This window comes from Rhincodon typus, chromosome 7 (genome assembly GCF_021869965.1).
Source record: "Rhincodon typus isolate 14 chromosome 7, sRhiTyp1.1, whole genome shotgun sequence".
NCBI classification, from domain to species: Eukaryota; Metazoa; Chordata; class Chondrichthyes; order Orectolobiformes; family Rhincodontidae; genus Rhincodon; species Rhincodon typus.
The window spans coordinates 99,106,042-99,124,433 of NC_063338.1; the positions used below are offsets into that span (position 1 = coordinate 99,106,042).

General features: G+C 44.3%; 1 protein-coding gene across 1 annotated transcript in view; it reads right to left on the reverse strand.

The window, feature by feature from the left end:
- Window positions 1-18,392, reverse strand: part of LOC109923862 (X-ray repair cross-complementing protein 5-like) — a 176,430-nt gene that overhangs the window by 143,568 nt on the left and 14,470 nt on the right. The window contains exons 3-4 of the mRNA XM_048599076.1: window positions 7,034-7,101; window positions 3,828-3,899 (exon numbers count right to left, since the gene is read on the reverse strand). Of these exons, the coding sequence (XP_048455033.1) occupies window positions 3,828-3,899; window positions 7,034-7,101 (140 nt within the window). The remainder of the gene's footprint in view (window positions 1-3,827; window positions 3,900-7,033; window positions 7,102-18,392) is intronic.

An 18,392-nucleotide genomic window follows, 5' to 3' on the forward strand; every position in this document is an offset into this window, starting at 1 on the left:
GTCAGCCTCTCTGCTCCTGTGATGCTGCTTGGCCTGCTGTGTTCATCCAGCCCTGCACCTTGTTGTCTCGGATTCTCCAGCATCTGCAGTTCCTACTATCTCTGATTCATATTTCTGTCCTGCATTTCACTGAGAACATCTGTTCCCAATTTTTGCTCCACAGCTCCTGCCTAATAGCATTGTAATTTCCCCCTCCTCCAATCAAATATTTTCCCATACCGTCTGCTCATATCCCTCTCCATGACTATAGAAAATGTCAGGGAGTTGTGATCACTATCACCGAGAGATCTGACACTTAACCTGGTTCGTTGCCAAGCACCAAATCCAATATGGCCTCCCTTCTCATCGGCCTATCTACATACTGAGTCAGGAATCTGCTCTATCCAAGTTATTGCACTAAGGAGGTTCCAGTATATATTTGGGAAGTTGAACTCGCCAATGACAACAACCCTATTACTTCTGCACGTTTCCAAAATCTGCCTCCCAATCTGTTCCTTAGTGTCTCTGTTGCTATTGTGGGGGTCTATAGAAAACTCCCAATAAAGTGACTGCTCCTTTCCTGTTTCTGATTTCCACCCATACTGACTCAGTAGACAAACCCTCCTCAATGAACTCCCTTTCTGCTGCTGTGATACCATCCCTGATTACCAATGCCATTCCCCCACCTCTGTTACCTTCCTCCCTAATTCTTTTGCAACATCTCAACCCCGGAACATCCAACAACCATTCCTGCCCCTGTGATATCCAAGTCTCCATAATGGCCACAACATCGTAGCTCCAAATACAGATCCACGCTCTAAGTTCATCATCCTTATTCCTGACACTTGTGTTGAAATAGACACACTTCAACCCGTCACACTGACTGCAACTTTGCCCTATCAACTGTCTGTCCCTCCTCACAGACTCTCTGCATGCTGTATCTGCCTGTACACCAGCTACTCCATCTCCTGATCTGTAGCTCCGGTTCTCATCCCTGTGCCAAACTAGTTTAAACCGTCCGAAGAGCTCTAGCAAACCTCCCGCCCAGGATCTTGGTGCCCCTCCAGTTCAGGTCCCACCTTCCCCAGAAGGTATCCCAATGATCCACATATCTGAAGCCCTCCCTCCTACACCAGCTCTGTAGCCACATGTTCAGCTGCACTTGCTCTCTATTCCTAGTCTGATTACTACTCTGCTCGTCCTGCCTTTTAGCTTCCAACTTAACTCCCTATATTCATTTTTCAGGTCCTTATCCATTTTCCTAGTTATGTCATTGGCACTGATGTGTACCACGACTTCTAGCTGCTCACCCTCCCCCTTCAGAAACCTGTAGACTTGATCTGAGGCATCCCTGACACTGGCACCTGGGAGGCAACATACCATCTGGGAGTCTCGTTCGCGACCACAAAATCTCCTGTCTGTTCCCCTAACCATTGAATCTCCTATCACTCTTGCTCTCTTATTCTCCCCCATTCCCTTCTGAGCCACAGGGTCCTCTTGGATATCTTGGAAGGGTGCTCAAACGAGGCTCTGTGGGTAGAACTTAGGAAATGTCAAGGGGGCAACTACTTTACTGGGAGTGTAAAGAGTCAGTGGGACATAGAGGAGTAAATATGTGGACAGTTCACAGAGGTGTGTAAGTGTAATAATCAGGTAATTATACTAGGGGAATTTAGCTTTCCCAACGTAAAGTAGGATAGCCATAGTGTTAAGTGTTTAGAGGGGGCAGATTTTTTGGAACATATCCAAGGGAGTTTTTGAATCAATATATAAAAGGTTCACCAGGTCCCTGAAGTCAGCAGAACACATGAATAAGATAGTTAAGAACAGACACTTGCTTCATCATTTGTGGCATAGAGTATAAGAGTAAGGAGGTAATGTTGGAGTTGTACAGCGGGATGGTCAGACCACAATTGGAATACTGTGTGCAGTTCTGGTCACCTCACTGCAGGAAGGTTATGACAGCACTGGACAGGTACAGAGGAGGTTCACTAGGATCTTGCCTACGATGGAGAAATTGAGCTATAAGGAGAGACTGGAAAGGCTTGGATTGTTTTCTTTAGAGCAGAGAAGGCTGAGGAGGGACATGATTGAGGTATATAAGATTATAACAGAGTGAACAAAGAGCAGCCGTTCCCCTTGGCTGAGCAGTCAATCACAAGATGGCTTGGTTTTAGGATAAGGGGCAGGAGAGTCAGTGGTGGATTTGGGAAAAAAAAACGTTTTCACTCAGTGGGTGGTGGGAATCTGGAATGCACTGCCTGGGAAGATAGTGGAGGCTGGAAACCTTGCAAACTTTAAAAAACACTTGGATGAGTACTTCAAATATCATAACATTCAAGGAATGGGATAAGGGCAGGAAATTGGGATTAACGCACTTTTAGTGGTTGTTATGCCAGTGCAGACTCGACAAGCTGAAGGACCTTATCTGCACTATATGAATCTATTGATCCTTAACTGGTCTGACCGACATGTGACTCCAGACCCAAAGCAACATGGTTGCCTCTTAACTGCCCTCTGGATGGACAAGAAATACTGCCTGGACAGTGATGCTCATATCCTGTGAATGAATAGTAAATAAAAAGGATATAAATGGATTGGTCAGATGGGCTGGTCAGTAACAGATGGAATTTAATCCTGATACGTGTGAGGTGATACATTTTGGAAGAAGTAACAAGACAAAGGAGTACTCAGTGAATGACACGACACACAGGAACAGAGGGATTTGGGGGCTTATCCATAGATCCCTGAAGACTTCAGGGCAAGGTAGTAAGGTAGTTAAGAAGGTATATGGGACACTTGCCTTTACCAGTCAAGGCAAAGATCATAAAGGTAATGTTGGAGCTGTACATTACTTTGGTTAGGTCACAACTGGAGCACTGTGTGCAATCCTGGGTCACTGCACTATTGGAAGGATATGATTGCATTGAACGGATTTCAGAAGAGATTCACCAGGATATTGCCTGGGATGGAGCATTTTAGCCACAAAGAGAAGTTGATTAAGCTTCAGAGTCAATGCCTCAGGAGCACAGCAGGTCACATAGCATCTGAGGAGCACTAATGTCCTGATGAAGGGGCCCGACCAGAAATGTCAAATTTCCTGCTGCTTGGATGCTGTCTGACCTGCTGTGCTCCTCTAGCTCTACATTTTATTGACTCTGATGTTCAGCATCAGCAGTCATTGCTATCTCCTTGGATAAGCTTCAGCTGTTTTCTTTGGAGCAGAGAAGGTTGAGGAGGTGACCTGATAGACGTGTATAAGATTATGAGGGGTATGTACAGGCTTTTCCTTAGTTGAAGGATTGATAACAAGGGGGCAAAATGTTAAGGTCAAAGACAGGGGCTTTCCAGGGGATTTGAGTAAAAGTCTTTTCACCCAGAGGGTAGTGGGGGTCTGGAATACACTGTCTGGGAAGATAGCTGAAGCAGGTAACCTCACAACCTGTTAGAATTACATTGTTTAAGTGTCATAACATGGCTTTAGGTCAAGTGCTGGAAAATGGGATTAGGTAGATTTAGTGTATTTCAGTGGTGCAGGCCTGGTGGGTTGAGGGCCTCTACTGTATTTTATGATTCAGAGATCTTATTTTAGCTGTGGTCTAACTAGTGCCTTGTAAAGTCTAGTAAGACTTCCCTATTTTCTTCCCTATTTCGTTTGAATCAAAGGCCAACAGTTCATTTGCATTCCGTGTTTCCTGCTGAAAATGGATGCTAGCTTTTTGTGATACATGTACAAGGACTTTCAATTCACTGTTCTGCAGCTTTCTGTTTGCGTTGATATCCATAAAGATAAAAAAAATGGAGGCACCAATGGGCATTGTATTTTCAATTCTTTTCCAAAAACTAACCAGATCATCAACATCTCCATCGTCTTCAGCCACTGCTGGTGTTTCCATGGGTTTCTCCTCTGCTGCTAGGAACTGCAAATGAGAAAGAAATATCTTTACTTACAAAAAGAATTAATAAGCAGATCTGGAGCAGCTGTAGGAAAACAAAACTGACATCATAAGACCATTTGAAGACCATTTGTTTTGTGTGAATTTAGGACTTACATCTGACCAATGGATTGGCAGCAGGCTGCTCCATACTTTCAGATTACTGACATAATGACACACCAAGTAAAAGCAACATCTATTTCACCTGTGAATTCCAAATTTCTGGGTACATCAACTGCCTTAATAGAAGGTCAAAAATCACACAACTCCAGGTTTATTTGAAGACACAAGCTTTCAGAGTCTTGCTCCTTCTTCAGGTGTCAGTGAGAGGTAGCATCAGACACAGTATTGATAAGGTAGGGGTGGAGGTTAGATAGACCTTAGGATTAGGGTAAAAGTTCGGCACAACATCGTGGGCTGAAGGGCCTGTACTGTCCTATGTTCTAAGCCAAATATCAAAGGGTCATAGAACTGATGCAAATGTGAAGAAACATAAGATGGCTATTAAATCTTCAATCAGTTAGAAAGGATTAATATGCAAATTCCAGGATTTTTTTCAAGTCACTGCCCTGAGATAACTAAAAGTTTTATCAATTCCCTCAGCATACCAGCTGTGACATCCCAGGTCAGACAATGCATTTTAGGTGTGAGGCCTTGTTTTGAATCTGAGTGTGTATCAACTTGGAGTCAGACTGGTTTTATTTCCAAAGTAGGAATTTATAAAATGCCACATTGACTGTCTACAAATTGTGTGCTTTTTGAACAAAATAGAATGTATCTACAATTACAAATCTGCAAATGCAAATTCACCCCATAGATGTGTGCGTGTGCGTGTGTGTGTGAAATAGACAGAGAGAGAGAGAAAGAGAGTGAGTGCACGTATGAGAGTTCTGTGGTAGCGTGCGTGTGTGAGAGTGTATAGTGTGGTGGAGTCATGTGTAATGCGGCATGAATCCAAGATCCCGGTTGCAGCCATCCTCACAGGTACCAAACCTGGCTATCAGCCTCTGCTCGGTTACTCTGCGTTGTTGTGTATCCCGAAGTCCGCCTTGGAGGACGTTTACCCGAACATCTGAGGCTGAATATCCTTAACCATTTAAGTGCTCCCCTAACGGGATGGAACATCCTTGTCTGACAACTATTGCGTGGTGTCCATTTATCTGTTGTCGTAGTGTCTGCATGGTTTAGCCAATATACTATGCCTGGGCGATACACTGACTGCAGCGTATGGGATAGACAACGTTGGCCAAGTCAAATGAGTGGTGGGTGGTAATCCCATGGGTGATGGTAGTGTCCATGTTGATGATCTGACATGTCTTGTAGAGGTTGCCATGACAAGGTTGTATGGTGTTGCGGTCGATGTTGTCCTGAAGGCTCCTGCAAACAATGGTCTGTTTAAGGTTTGGCGGTTGTTTGAAAGTGAGAAGTGGGGGCATAGGAATAAGTGGGGGAACACTTGAGCGGTCAAGGACATTCGACCTCAGATCTTCAGGTAAACGTCCTCCAAGGCTGACTTTGGAATACACAACAACACAGAGTTGCCAAGTAAAGGTTAATAGCCAGATTCAGTACCTATGAGGACGGCCTCTACTGGGATCCTGGGTTCATGTTGCGCTACAGGTGACCCCACTACACTATACACTCACACAGACCCTCTCTCATTCACATGCGCGCATGTGTGCGCACACACAAATCTATGGGGTGAATTTGCATTTGCAGATTTGTAATTGCGGATACATTCTATTTTGTTCAAAAAGCACACAATTTGTAGACAATGTGGCATTTTATAAATTCCTACTTTGGAAATAAAAGTTTGACTCCAAGTTGATACACATTCAGGTTCTAAACAAAGGTTCACACTGAAAATGCATTGTCTGACCTGGGATGTCACCCTTTTATCACGAGACAGTGACTTGAAAGAAATTCTGGAATTTGCATATTTATCTTTTCTAACCGATTAAAGATTTAACAACCATCTTAGGTTTGTTCAACACATTCATGTCAGTTCTATGATCCTTTGATTTTTTGCTTATAAATTCTGTGTCTCTCACTGACACCTGAAGAAGGAGCAAGACTCCGAAAGCTTGTGTCTTCAAATAAACCTGTTGGACTATAACCTAGTGTCATATAATTTTTGACCTTGTCCACTCCAGTCCAACACTGGCACCTCCACATCATGGCCTTAATATATAACCGTCTTAAATTGGAATTCTGGCCATGGAGAACTCTGGAGTCAAAGTCCTTGCGTATATGTAAGGCTGAGATAGATTTTTGATCAGTAGGGGAATTTAGCATTAAAGAGAAAAGGCAGGAAAATGAATGTGAGGAATATTGGATCAGCTGTGATTGGATTCATCAGTAGAGCAGGCTCAGGTGCCTCCTGTTTCTATTTCTTATGGTCTATAGTAGGAAAAGTGTCCACAGTACAGGCAGGGTAGATAGTGAGAATCTCTTCCCCAAGGCAGACGTGCCTAAGACTAGACGGCATAAATTTAAGCTGAGGATTAAGTGTTTCAGAGGGGATCTGAGGACAATTTTTTATCCAAAGGGTAGTAGAAATATTGAACATGGCGTGTGAGAGGGTGGTGGATGCAAGTACTCTCACAACATTTAAGAAGCATCTGGCTGAGCACTTAAAATGCCAGGGCATAATAAGTTATGGACCAAGTGCAGATAAATGGGATTAGCATAGTTTGGTGTTTGTAGGTAGGCCTGGACATGTTGGGCCAAAGGGCCTATTTCTAAGCCATAAGGCTGTAATTTAACCTGACAGTCTTTTGAAGGGTGGAATGGGGACTACAGCTGCATGAAAGGGAAGACTTTTTGAACTGCCCTTCCATTTTTCTAAGAAATTATTTTGTCATTTCAGTACATCAAGTATTCTTAAATAGTAAATAATGGTCCCAGATTTGCAATACATGGAAAGTATGCAACTGACTGGGGTGCAAGCCTTTCTTTTGAGATCTTGTGTTGCAGTGGTCTTGTCTCTCTCTCTGGACCAGGTTCAAATCATACCAGCTCCAGGAACATGGAATAACATCCCTGAACAGTTGGTTAGAAAATATCTAAATATCTACAAGCTTCTCTTTGGTCAATTAACTATACGTGATTAGGTTTACCTGTTTGGCTTCATCATTAGTCACTGTGCTGTCTGCAGCTTCATCCTTTGTGATAAGAGTAATAGAGTCTGAAATTTAGAAAGAGGTTTTAAACATTAGGGTCAGGTATCATGTCTGACACTCCAGTCAGATTCACTGGAATCTTGGAGATAGAAAGAACTGTTGATATTGGAGTCAGAGTCAATACAGTGTGGAGCTGGAGGAACACAGCAGGTCAGGCAGCATCAGAGGAACGGGAAAGTCAACGTTTCAGGCTGAGACCCTTCATCAGCTCCTCTGATGCTGCCTGACCTGCTGTACTCCTCCAGCTCTACGCTGTATAGACTCACTAGAATCTTGATTGGACTAGATTTTTCTATGTGCACTATATGATAAAAGGATGTAGTGGTACTGGAGAGAGTTGGAGAAGATTTGCAAGGATGTTAACAGAAGCACAAGGACATCCATATCAGGAAAGGATTGACAGGCTGGGTCTTTTCTTTCTTGTAGAACGGTTGAAGGGTGACATAATCAAGGTCTTTAAAATCATGAAATGCTTCAGTAGAGACGATATAATTATCCAGTTCACGGTTCATGTATTTTAGTACGTAATTTTCATTTTGGAAGTTATAGCTCAACTGCAGAAAACAGGATAAATGCAAATGAAGCAGCTTGAAATCTAGTCTAATTAAAAGCTTGCAGCCACGTTGCTTTAAGACGTTAACAGTAAGAAGGTAAGCTACTTCAGGGATCTGTGAATAATTACCCCAAGATCCTCTGACCCACTCAGTTTCCTTTTATTTATTAAATACACCCTCATCTTGCTTCTTCTTCCAAAGAGCCTCACATTACTCTTATCAGACTTAAATACTATCCTGCCACTGGTCTGCCCATCTGACCAAACCATTTATATCTTCCTGTAACCTTCAACCATCTTTGTTACTAATAACCACTCTACCAACTTTGGTGTTGTCTCCAAACTTGCTTAACATTCCCCTGACATTTTCATCCATATCATTTTTGTATATAACAAACAGCGAGGGTCCCAGTACTGATCCTTGTGGTACACGGCTGGATATCAGCCTGCAGTCACTTGAACAGCCTTCTACCACTACCCTTTGTGTCATATTACTCAGCCAGTTTCTGATCCATCTTGCCAGGTCTACCTCCTTTCCATGTGCTTTAACTTTCTTAATCAGTCTCCCATGTTGGACCTTGTCAAAAGCTTTGCTAAAATCTGTATAATCTATATCAACTGAACTTCCCTCATCCACACGTTTGATCACATTTCCAAAAAATTCTAACAAATTTGTGAGATATAGCCTCCCTCTGACAAAGTTGTGTTGACCATCCCTAATTAATCATCCATCCTTTTCCAAGTGGATATTAATTTTCTCCTTCAGAGTTTTCTCCAATATTTTCACTACCACTGATGTGAGACTCACCTGTAATTTCCTGGCTTATATCTACCACCTTCTTGAAAAGTGGAACCATATCAGCCATCCTTATTTCCCCTGTCGTCAGAGAGGAATTAAGAATTTGGGTCAGAGCCACTGCAATTTCCTGCCTCACCTCCCACAGTAGCCTGGGATGCAATTCATCCGGGGCCAGGGGATTTGTCTATTTTTTTTTTATTCATTAACGGGATGAGGGCGTCGCTGGCTAGGCAGCATTAATTGCCCATCCATAATTGGCCAGAGGGCAGTTTAGAGTCAACCGCATTGCTGTGGTTCTGGAGTCACATGTAGGCCAGACCAGGTAAGGACGGCAGTTTCCCTCTTTAAAAGACATTAGTGAACCAGATGGGTTTTTCTGACAATCGACAGTGGATTCATGGTCATCATCAGATTCTTAATTCCAGATATTTGACTGAATTCAAATTCCACCATCCGCTGTGGTGTGATTTCAGCCCGGGTCCCCGGAATGTTATCTGGGTCTCTGGATTAATAGTCCAACTATAATACCACTAGGCTATCACCTCTCCACCAGAGGCCCAACAGAATCTCCAATATCTCCCCATTTCTTATGTCAAACTGTGCAAGTTCCTCAAAGTTCCTTTTCCTGAATGCCGTACCTACGTTTTCCTTTTCCACAGTGGAGACTGAAGTGAAGTATTCATTTAACACCCTTTCAATATCTTGCGGCTTCACATGCAATTGCTCTTTTGGTCCCTAATGGACCCCACTCTTTTCCTGGTTAACCTCTTCCCTTTCATGTATTTACAAAATAGCTTAGGATTCTCCCTAGTCCTGTTTGCAAATCTTTTATCATGTCTCCTTTTTGCTCTTCTAATTGCTTTCTGCCAGCATTAAAGACCATCTGGCCTTGCCTCACTCTCTTGACACTCAGCAGAGCAGAATTCACTCTGACTTGCTCCCTTTGCTGTAGCATGATGTCTCTACTTCATCAATATTCTGTGTCCTTTCCCCCAGCCATATTAGTTTAAACTCCTCCCAACATCTATGAAAGAATATAAAAAAAAGACCAATTCAGTGACCACCTTTCAGCTCAGTCACCTATATTCTCAGACTGGAAACACCTCAATTTTAAAATTCTTGTTATCCATCTGTCTTTGCCTTATTTCCTGAAGCTCTTCCAGTCCAACAAAATCTCCAAGGTCTCTGTTTTCCTCAACTTCTGATCTTATGTTCGCTTCCCATTTTTGATGTTCCAGACCTAGGCTTGATAAACTCTGGAACTCTTTCTAAATCTATCCAACTAGCTATCTCTCTTTCCTCCTTTAAGTCTTTCCTTAAATCACCATCTTCTCAGACATTTAGTCATTTGTCTAAGTATCTCCTTGTAAGACTTGGTGTTAAATTATTTCAAGTCACATTCCTATGAAGCACCTTGATTAAGGTAACAATTGATAGAGCTTATTATTACCGGACACTCTGATCCGCCAACCCCCATACGTGCAAGAATAGGTATAGATTTAAGGTTGACTGATATAATTAATGAAAATGAGCATGACAAGTGCATTTATGCACAGACTGATTTTATTGGCTATATTTAATTCATGACCAAATGACTAAGAATAGTTATACATAATAATTAATATTTATGGAATAAGAACTACAATGTTGTGGCCATTACGAAGACTTGGATAACACAGGGGCAGGAATGGTTGTTGGATGTTCCGGGTTGTAGGTGTTTCAATAGAAATAGGGAGGGAGGTAAAAGAGATGGGGGAGTGGCATTGCTAATCAGGGATGGTATCACAGCTGCAGAAAGGAAGGTCGTGGAGGAGGGTTTCTCCACTGAGTCAGTATGGGTGGAAGTCAGAAACAGGAAAGGAGCAGTCACTTTATTGGGAGTTTTCTATAGATCCTCCAATAGCAACACAGACACTAAGGAACAGATTGGGAGACAGATTTTGGAAATGTGCAGAAGTAATAGGGTTGTTGTCATGGGCGACTTCAACTTCCCTAATATAGACTGGAACCTCCTAAGTGCAAATAGTTTGGATGGAGCAGATTTTGTCAGGCGTGTCCAGGAAGGATTTCTGACTCAATATGTAGACAGGCCAGCTAGAGGGGTGGCCATATTGGATTTGGTGCTTGGCAACGAACCAGGTCAGGTGTCAGATCTCTCGGTGGGACAGCATTTCGGTGATAGTGATCACAACTCCCTGACTTTTACTCTAGTCATGGAGAGGGATAGCAGCAGACGGTACGGCAAAGTGTTTAATTGGAGGAGGGGGAATTACAATGCTATTAGGCAAGAACTACGGAGTGCCAATTGGGATCAGACGTTCTCAGGGAAATGCACGATAGAAATGTGGAGGTTGTTAAGGGAACAGTTGCTACAGGCACTGGATAGGTTTTTCCCACTGAGGCAAGGAAGGGATGATAAGGTGAAGGAACCTTGGATGACAAGACATGTTGAACACCTAGTCAAGAGGAAGAAGGAAGCTTACTTAAGGTTGAGGAAGCAAGGATCGGACAGTGCTCTAGAGGTCTACAAGGTAGTTAGGAAGGAACTGAAGAATGGACTCAGGAGAGTTAGAAGCCGGTATGAGAAAACCTTGGCGGGTAGGATCAAGGAAAACCCCAAGGCATTCTGTAGTTACGTGAGGAACAAGAGGATGGCCAGAGTGAGGTCACGATTTCAAGGTGAGAGGGGAAAATTTTAAGGGAGATATGCGTGGAAAGTTCTTTACGCAGAGGGTGGTGGGTGCCTGGAACGCATTGCCAGCGGAGGTGGTAGAGGCGGGTATGATAGCGTCATTTAAGATGTATCTAGACAGATACATGAATGGGCAGGGAGCAGAGGGATACAGATCCTTGGAAAATAGGCAACAGGTTTAGATAGAGGATCTGGATCGGCGCAGGCTTGGAGGGCCGAAGAGCCTGTTCCTGTGCTGTAATTTTCTTTATTCTTTGTTCTTTGAGGGTAGGACCAATCAGGGACAGTGGAGGGAATTTGTGTGCGGAGTCAGAGGAGGTGGGGGAGGTCCTTAATGAATACTTTGCTTCAGAATTCACCAGTGAGAGGAACCTTGACGTTTGTGAGGACAGCGTGAAACAGGCAGATATGCTCAAACAGGTTGATGTTAGGAAGGAGGATGTGCTAGAAATTTTGAAAAACATGAGAATAGATATGTCCCCTCGGCCAGACGGGATATACCCAAGGTTACTACGGGAAGCGAGGGAAGAGATTGCTGCCTTTTTGGCAGTGATCTTTGCGTCCTCGCTGTCCACTGGAGTCGTGCCAGAAGATTGGAAGGTGGCAAATGTCATTCCCTTGTTCAAGAAAGGGAATAGGGATAATCCCAGGAATTACAGACCAGTCAGTCTTATTTCTGCGGTGGGCAAATTATTGGAGGGGATTCTGAGAGATAGTATTTTTGATTATTTAGAAAAGCACAGTTTGATTAGATATAGTCAGCATGGATTTGTGAGGGGCTGGTCATGCCTCATAAGCCTTATTAAATTCTTTGAGGATGTGACAAAACACATCGATGAAGGTAGAGCAGTGGATGTGCTGTATATGGATTTTAGCAAGGCATTTGATAAGGTTCCACATGGTAGGCTCATTCAGAAAGTAAGGAGGCATGGGATTCTGGGAAATTTGGCTGTCTGGATACAAAACTGGCTGTCCAATAGAAGACAGAGAGTGGCAGTAGATGGAAAGTATTCATCCTGGAGCTCGGTGACCAGTGGTGTTCCGCAGGGATCTGTTCTGGGACCTCTGCCCTTTGTGATCTTTATAAATGACTTGGATGAGGAAGTGGAAGGGTGGGTTAGTAAGTTTGGTGGAGGTTGTGGGTTGGTGGAGTTGTGGGCAGCATGGAGGGCTGTTGTAGGTTGCAACGGGACATTGACAGGATGCAGAGCTGGGCAAAGAAGTGGCAGATGGAATTCAACCCAGAAAAGTGTGAAGTGATTCATTTTGGAAGGTCAAATTTGAATGCAGAATACAGGGCTCATGGCAGGATTCTCGGCAGTGTGGAGGAACAGAGGGATCTTGGGGTCCACGTCCATAGATCCCTCAAAGTTGCCACCCAAGTTGATAGGGCTGTAAAGAAGGTGTATGGTGTGTTGGTTTTCATTGGCAAGGGAATTGAGTTTAAGAACCGTGAGGTTAGCTGCAGCTCTATAAAACTCTGGTTAGACCACACTTGGAATATTGTGTTCAGTCCTGATCACCTCATCACAGGAAAGATGTGGAAGCTTTAGAGGGTGCAGAGGAGATTTATCAGGATGCTGCTTAGACTGGAGGGCAGGTCTTATGAAGAAAGGTTGAGGGAGCTAGGGCTTTTTTCATTGGAGCGAAGAAGGATGAGAGGTGACTTGATAGAGGTTTACAAGATGATGAGAGGCATAGATAGGGTGGATAGTCAGAGACTCTTTCCCAGGGCGGAAATGACTGTTACGAGGGAGGCATAATTTTAAGGTGAATGGAGGAAGGTATAGGGGAGATGTCAGAGGTAGGTTCTTTGCACAGAGAGTGGTGGGGGTGTGGAATGCGCTGCCGGCAGTGGTAGTGGAGTCAGATACTTTAAAGGCCTTTAAATGACTCTTGGATAGGCACATGGAGGATAGTAGAATGTAGGGAATGCAGAGTAGATTGATCTTAGTAGGATAATAGGTCGGCACAACATCGTGCGCCAAAGGGCCTGTACTGTGCTGTACTGCTCTATGTTCCATATTAATTATATACAACCACCATGTAACATCTTAAAGCCAATGTATCCACCTGTCAATCAGGGGCACTAGCCAATCTTGAAATGATTTTAAATGACATCAATATTTGCCAAGGAGGCTTGTAAAGTGGTCATCTGACTGGCTATTAAAGTTCATTGGTTGATAATAATGTGCCTAGTAACTGGTGGTGAACTCCTGCAAATAAACATTCTGCTGGACCTTCCTCAAATCAGAAATTGTCTATGGCGTGTGATTTCGGGTAGTCATGTGTGACCCAAGTAAGCTGTCTACAACCTCCAAAGGCGGGCTTGTCCCCCCCACCCCACCCCCGACATGACAGAGACGAAATGCTGCAGCAGCTACTACAGTACTTTGAAGTACAATTTTCGTTAGAGGAGACTCTAACTAGAATAGAGCGGAAATATAATGTTCCAAAAGGACAGTGGTCCCCGGAGTACATGAAACGGGTCTGGGGAAAAACCACCCGACAGAAGAACAAAGACAGGGTTAAATGGTCCCTCACATTGATGGCACAACTCCGCCAAAGAAATGAACTCATGACCGAGAAATAAATAAACTTAAAGAACAGGTAAAAGCCATGCATGAGCAACTACAGAAGGAGAGATCCAAACGAGAGGAGGCTGAAGTTAAAAATCAGCAGCTTGTATAGGAGAACAGGAAACTGAAAGATGAACTGACAGTTTTGTCAGTTTCGCCCCTGGCTCCAAAACCAAGGCCGAGTCTATGCCCAACCACCCGCAAAATCCAGGAAGTGATTAAACGAAACAAAGCTATAGCTTTTAAAACTGAGGAATCCTTGGGCAGCGACAGTGATGAAGACTATACATCCCTAACACCCTTTTTACGGTCCCTTAAAACCAAAAAAGTAAAAATTGAGAAATTGGTGAGGCAAAGATTAGAGGATGGCAGGGAGGTAGATGTTCTGGTGAGGCAGACCGAAAACCACATAGGCACATGTGCCTGTGACCCCTGAGAACATTGACAGGTGGTCTAAAGAAATGCCTCACCCAAAGAAAGGGCCGATGAAAACCTGGGAAAGCCTAGACCGGTCAAGGGGAATATACCTGCTCCATTCGTGGGATGGGGTAAAATCCTCACTGTCATAGTCACCAAGAAAGTGGGACGCCGCCTCCATGAGGCAGTTAAGAGTACCCTTGGGGAGTACGAGCAGGAGGTGCAAGCTGGCTGGACAGCAATAAAACAGTGGCTACGGGGATATAGTCCACCTAAGACTGATTGGACAAAGATCACTGCCTGCTGTCAAAAAGCCACTGAGGAAGTCCCCGAATATGAGGAAAGGTTTAGGACAACCTGGAAGGAATATGCAGGGGTGCCACATGTAAAGGATGATAAAGATTTCGAAAACTGCGACTACGGCCCACTAAATTCTGCCTTTGTGGCAGGACTCAAAGCAGAGCTCTCCAAAATGCTGAAAATTACTAAACCAGATCGGGGCCAAAGGAGGACCAAATACTATGAACAGGTTGATCGAGCCCACTAGCTTGACCGGGATATGGGAGCTCAGGTGCGAGCCCTGCAGACAGGACTAGTGAGACAGACCCCCAGCAGCCCCGGAAAAACCCAGGTCAGACGCCCAGGGAAATGTCACGTCTGTGGGAAGGAGGGTCACTGGTCCAAGAATTGCTGGCACAGGGGGAAAGGGCACAGCCCCCCTAAGGGCCCTAAGGAAAGAGAAACCCCGGTGGCAGAAAATAATCCCAACCTCCTGGAACAGTTCAAAAAGCTGTCCGTCCGACAGCAGCAGGAACTGCTAAATTTGACAAAAAACTGAATGAGCTTGCCCTGTGCCCCTCCACGCTCCTACTGGCTTTATGCCAGCAGAGAGGAGACGGACTGTATGTGACCATGAAGGCGGGCGACCTAGATATTGAGTGTCTCTTGGACACAGGAGCAGAATTAACATGCCTTCCCCGGAAGTATGAAGCCAAACTCCCACTACACGGGACAGTAAAGACAGCCTACGTAGCAGGAGCTGACAGGATTGAAATTAAGAAAACCAAGCCTATAAACATTGCATTTGGCCCCCACGAACTGATAACCTGTGTATGGGTAGGACCTGTAATTCAACCACTCCTCGGAATGGATATCCTTTCTCAATTAAATTCATCCCTACACTTCAATGACAGACGGATGAGGTGGTCTATCAAAACCCTGCAGAGGGAAGACTAGAGAAAAGGGGAATCCTGGTTAAAATACACAGCACTGTGGAAGCCCAGGGTAATGTCCTGGCAGATCAGGTAGCTATAAGTGCTGCCTCCAATCACTCCTGCCAAGAGCCTCAGACGCACGTCTGTTGGCTCAACACTGGGACAACAAATCAAGATCTGCAAACCATGCAGAGTGAATGTTCCCAAAAGAAAAAATGGGACTGGATTGAGAATGGACACAAGTTATGTGAAGACGGAATTTAGAGGCACCGAGAGTCTAATCTACCGATTGCACCCACTGCCCTGATGCCATATCTGGCACAACAAATTCACTCCTGGGGACATTTGGGACCGGAACAAATGACAGCTTGGTTCCAGCGCAGCTGGTGCGGACGAGGCTGCCTCACTTGCCTCAAGAACAACCCGGGGACAAAAGTGCAAGTCCCCCAACTGAGAGCACCAGCACCCCCAGGGCCATTCCAACACTTAAAGGTTGATTATTTCTCGCTACCATGCTGTCAAGGATATTCAGACGTTCTGGTCATTGTGGATAGGTTCTCTAGATGGGTGGAAGCTGCACCCGCGAGAAAGGCCACTGCCACCCACACAGCCAAGATACTGTGTAGGGACTACGTATCCCAGTGGGGACTACCCATCAGCATCGACTCAGACCAGGGGACCCATTTCACAGGAACATTGTGTCAGGAGGTCTGCCGATTATTAAGAATTGACTGGAATTTTCACTGCCCCATCATCCTCAATCATCTGGGCAGGTGGAAAGGATGAACCAGACCCTGAAACAAAGGCTGGCTAAATACCAGCAAGAAGGGATGCCCTGGCCACAGACTGTAAAACTTTGCAGAGGGACATTGATACATTGAGTGAGTGGGCAAAGGTCTGGCAGATGGAATACAATGTAAATAAATGTGAAGTCATACATTTTGGTAGGAGTAATAGTAAAAAGGATTATTACTTGAATGGTAAAAAGTTGCAGCGTGCTGCTATGCAGAGGGACCTGGATGTCCTTGTGCATGAATCACATAAGGTAGGTCTGCAGGTACAACAAGTAATTAGGAAGGCAAATGGAATTTTGTCCTTCATTGCTAAAGGGATTGAGATTAAAAGCAGAGAGGTTATGTTGCAGCTGTACAAGGTGCTGGTGAGGCCACACCTGGAGTACGGTGTGCAGTTTTGGTCTCCTTACTTGAGAAAGGATGTACTGGCACTGGAGGGGGTGCAAAGGAGGTTCACTAGGTTGATTCCGGAGTTGACGGGGTTGGCTTATGAGGAGAGACTGAGTAGATTGGGATTATATTCATTGGAATTCAGAAGATTGAGGGGGGATCTTATAGAAACATATAAAATTATGAAGGGAATAGATAAGATAGAAGTAGAGAGGATGTTTCCACTGGCAGGTGAAGCTAGGACAAGAGGGCATAGCCTCAAGATTAGAGGGAGCAGATTTAGGACTGAATTGAGAAGGAACTTCTTCACCCAGAGCGTTGTTAATCTATGGAATTCCTTGCCCAGTGAAGTAGTTGACGCTACTTCAGTAAACGTTTTTAAATATAAAGTAGATTTTTTTTGAACAATAAAGGAATTAAGGGATATGGTGAGAACGCGGGTAAGTGGATCTGAGTCCACAAAAAGATCTGATGAAGGGTCTAGGCCCGAAATGTCAGCCTCTCTGCTCCTATGATGCTGCTTGGCCTGCTGTGTTCATCCAGCCCTGCACCTTGTTGTCTCGGATTCTCCAGCATCTGCAGTTCCTACTATCTCTGAGCATGATCTTATTGAATGGCGGAGCGGTCTCGAAGGGCCAGACGGCCTACTCCTGCTCCTAGTTCTTATGTTCTTACCAATAATCCTGTGTAGTGTCAAGGCTACTCCCAACAAAACAACCGGCCTGAGCCCGTTTGAGATAGTGACAGGCAGGCTAATGTCCCTACCCGGGACAACAGACTTGCAAAAGGCCGACTATCATCTCATGAGTGATGCCCTAATGTCCTACTGTCAGGCAATAACTGATGCTGTAAGTTCTGCTTCCTCACAGGTACTGGCTTCCTGGACATACCTGCCAGAGGGAGGGCATGACATCGTACCAGGCGAGTGGGTACTCGTGAAGAAGGTCCACAAGGAACCATTGGATGCAAAGTGGGAGGGACCATACCAGGTACAACTGATCACTCAGTCAGCTGTCAAGGTTCGGGGAAAGAAGGCCTGAATTCAAGCTTCACATATCAAACAGACATCTTGCAAAATAGAAGAAGCAGAGACTGAATAACCAAAATCTAAGAGACCCCAGTGGTACCTTTAATGTTATTAGGTGATTCTCTTCGAGAGGTCTCCGTAAAATCAAAGTTCAAAGGTGTTAAGAACTTTTAATATAACTCCATAAATCATGTCTATTAATCCATTATCCCACTAATTCGTGGTTATAATACTAACTGCAGATTTCCATGTACTAGCCAGTCGCCATTCAAACTGATTCAGGGGTTCGCTACCGTATCAGGTTACAACCACTTCAATTTGCGGTTACACCCCACTTGAAAGTGCAGTCATGCATAACGTGCTTTGTAAACAACCCCATTTAAACAAGACCGACATTCCATTCAAAGGTGCAGTCAGGCATGATTGCTAACAAAACTGCACAGACACTACAGGATGGAACCTTTTTGCACCCCCACACCAAAAACAGTGCTATTTGATATTAAAATCCAACTGAATAGCTGCTATTACCAAGTCGTTTATCTCCTCCCTCCAGCTGGACTAACTCCAAGTATCACTCAGAGGTGATAACTGGATAGCCCTGCAGACTTTTCCTGTATATTATGTAGCTAGGTACTTGTCCCAAGTTTTTATTCAACATGTATATAAAACTTTACCCCACTAATAGAACTAACAAACGCTATGCAGCGTATGTAAGCAAACTTTAACTTACTAATAAAACTAATGGCGCTATGTCCAGACCTGCGTGACCTTGAATGAATGAATAATAGCAAATAGAACTCACAGATGGGCACAACCATGAAACTAACTAAA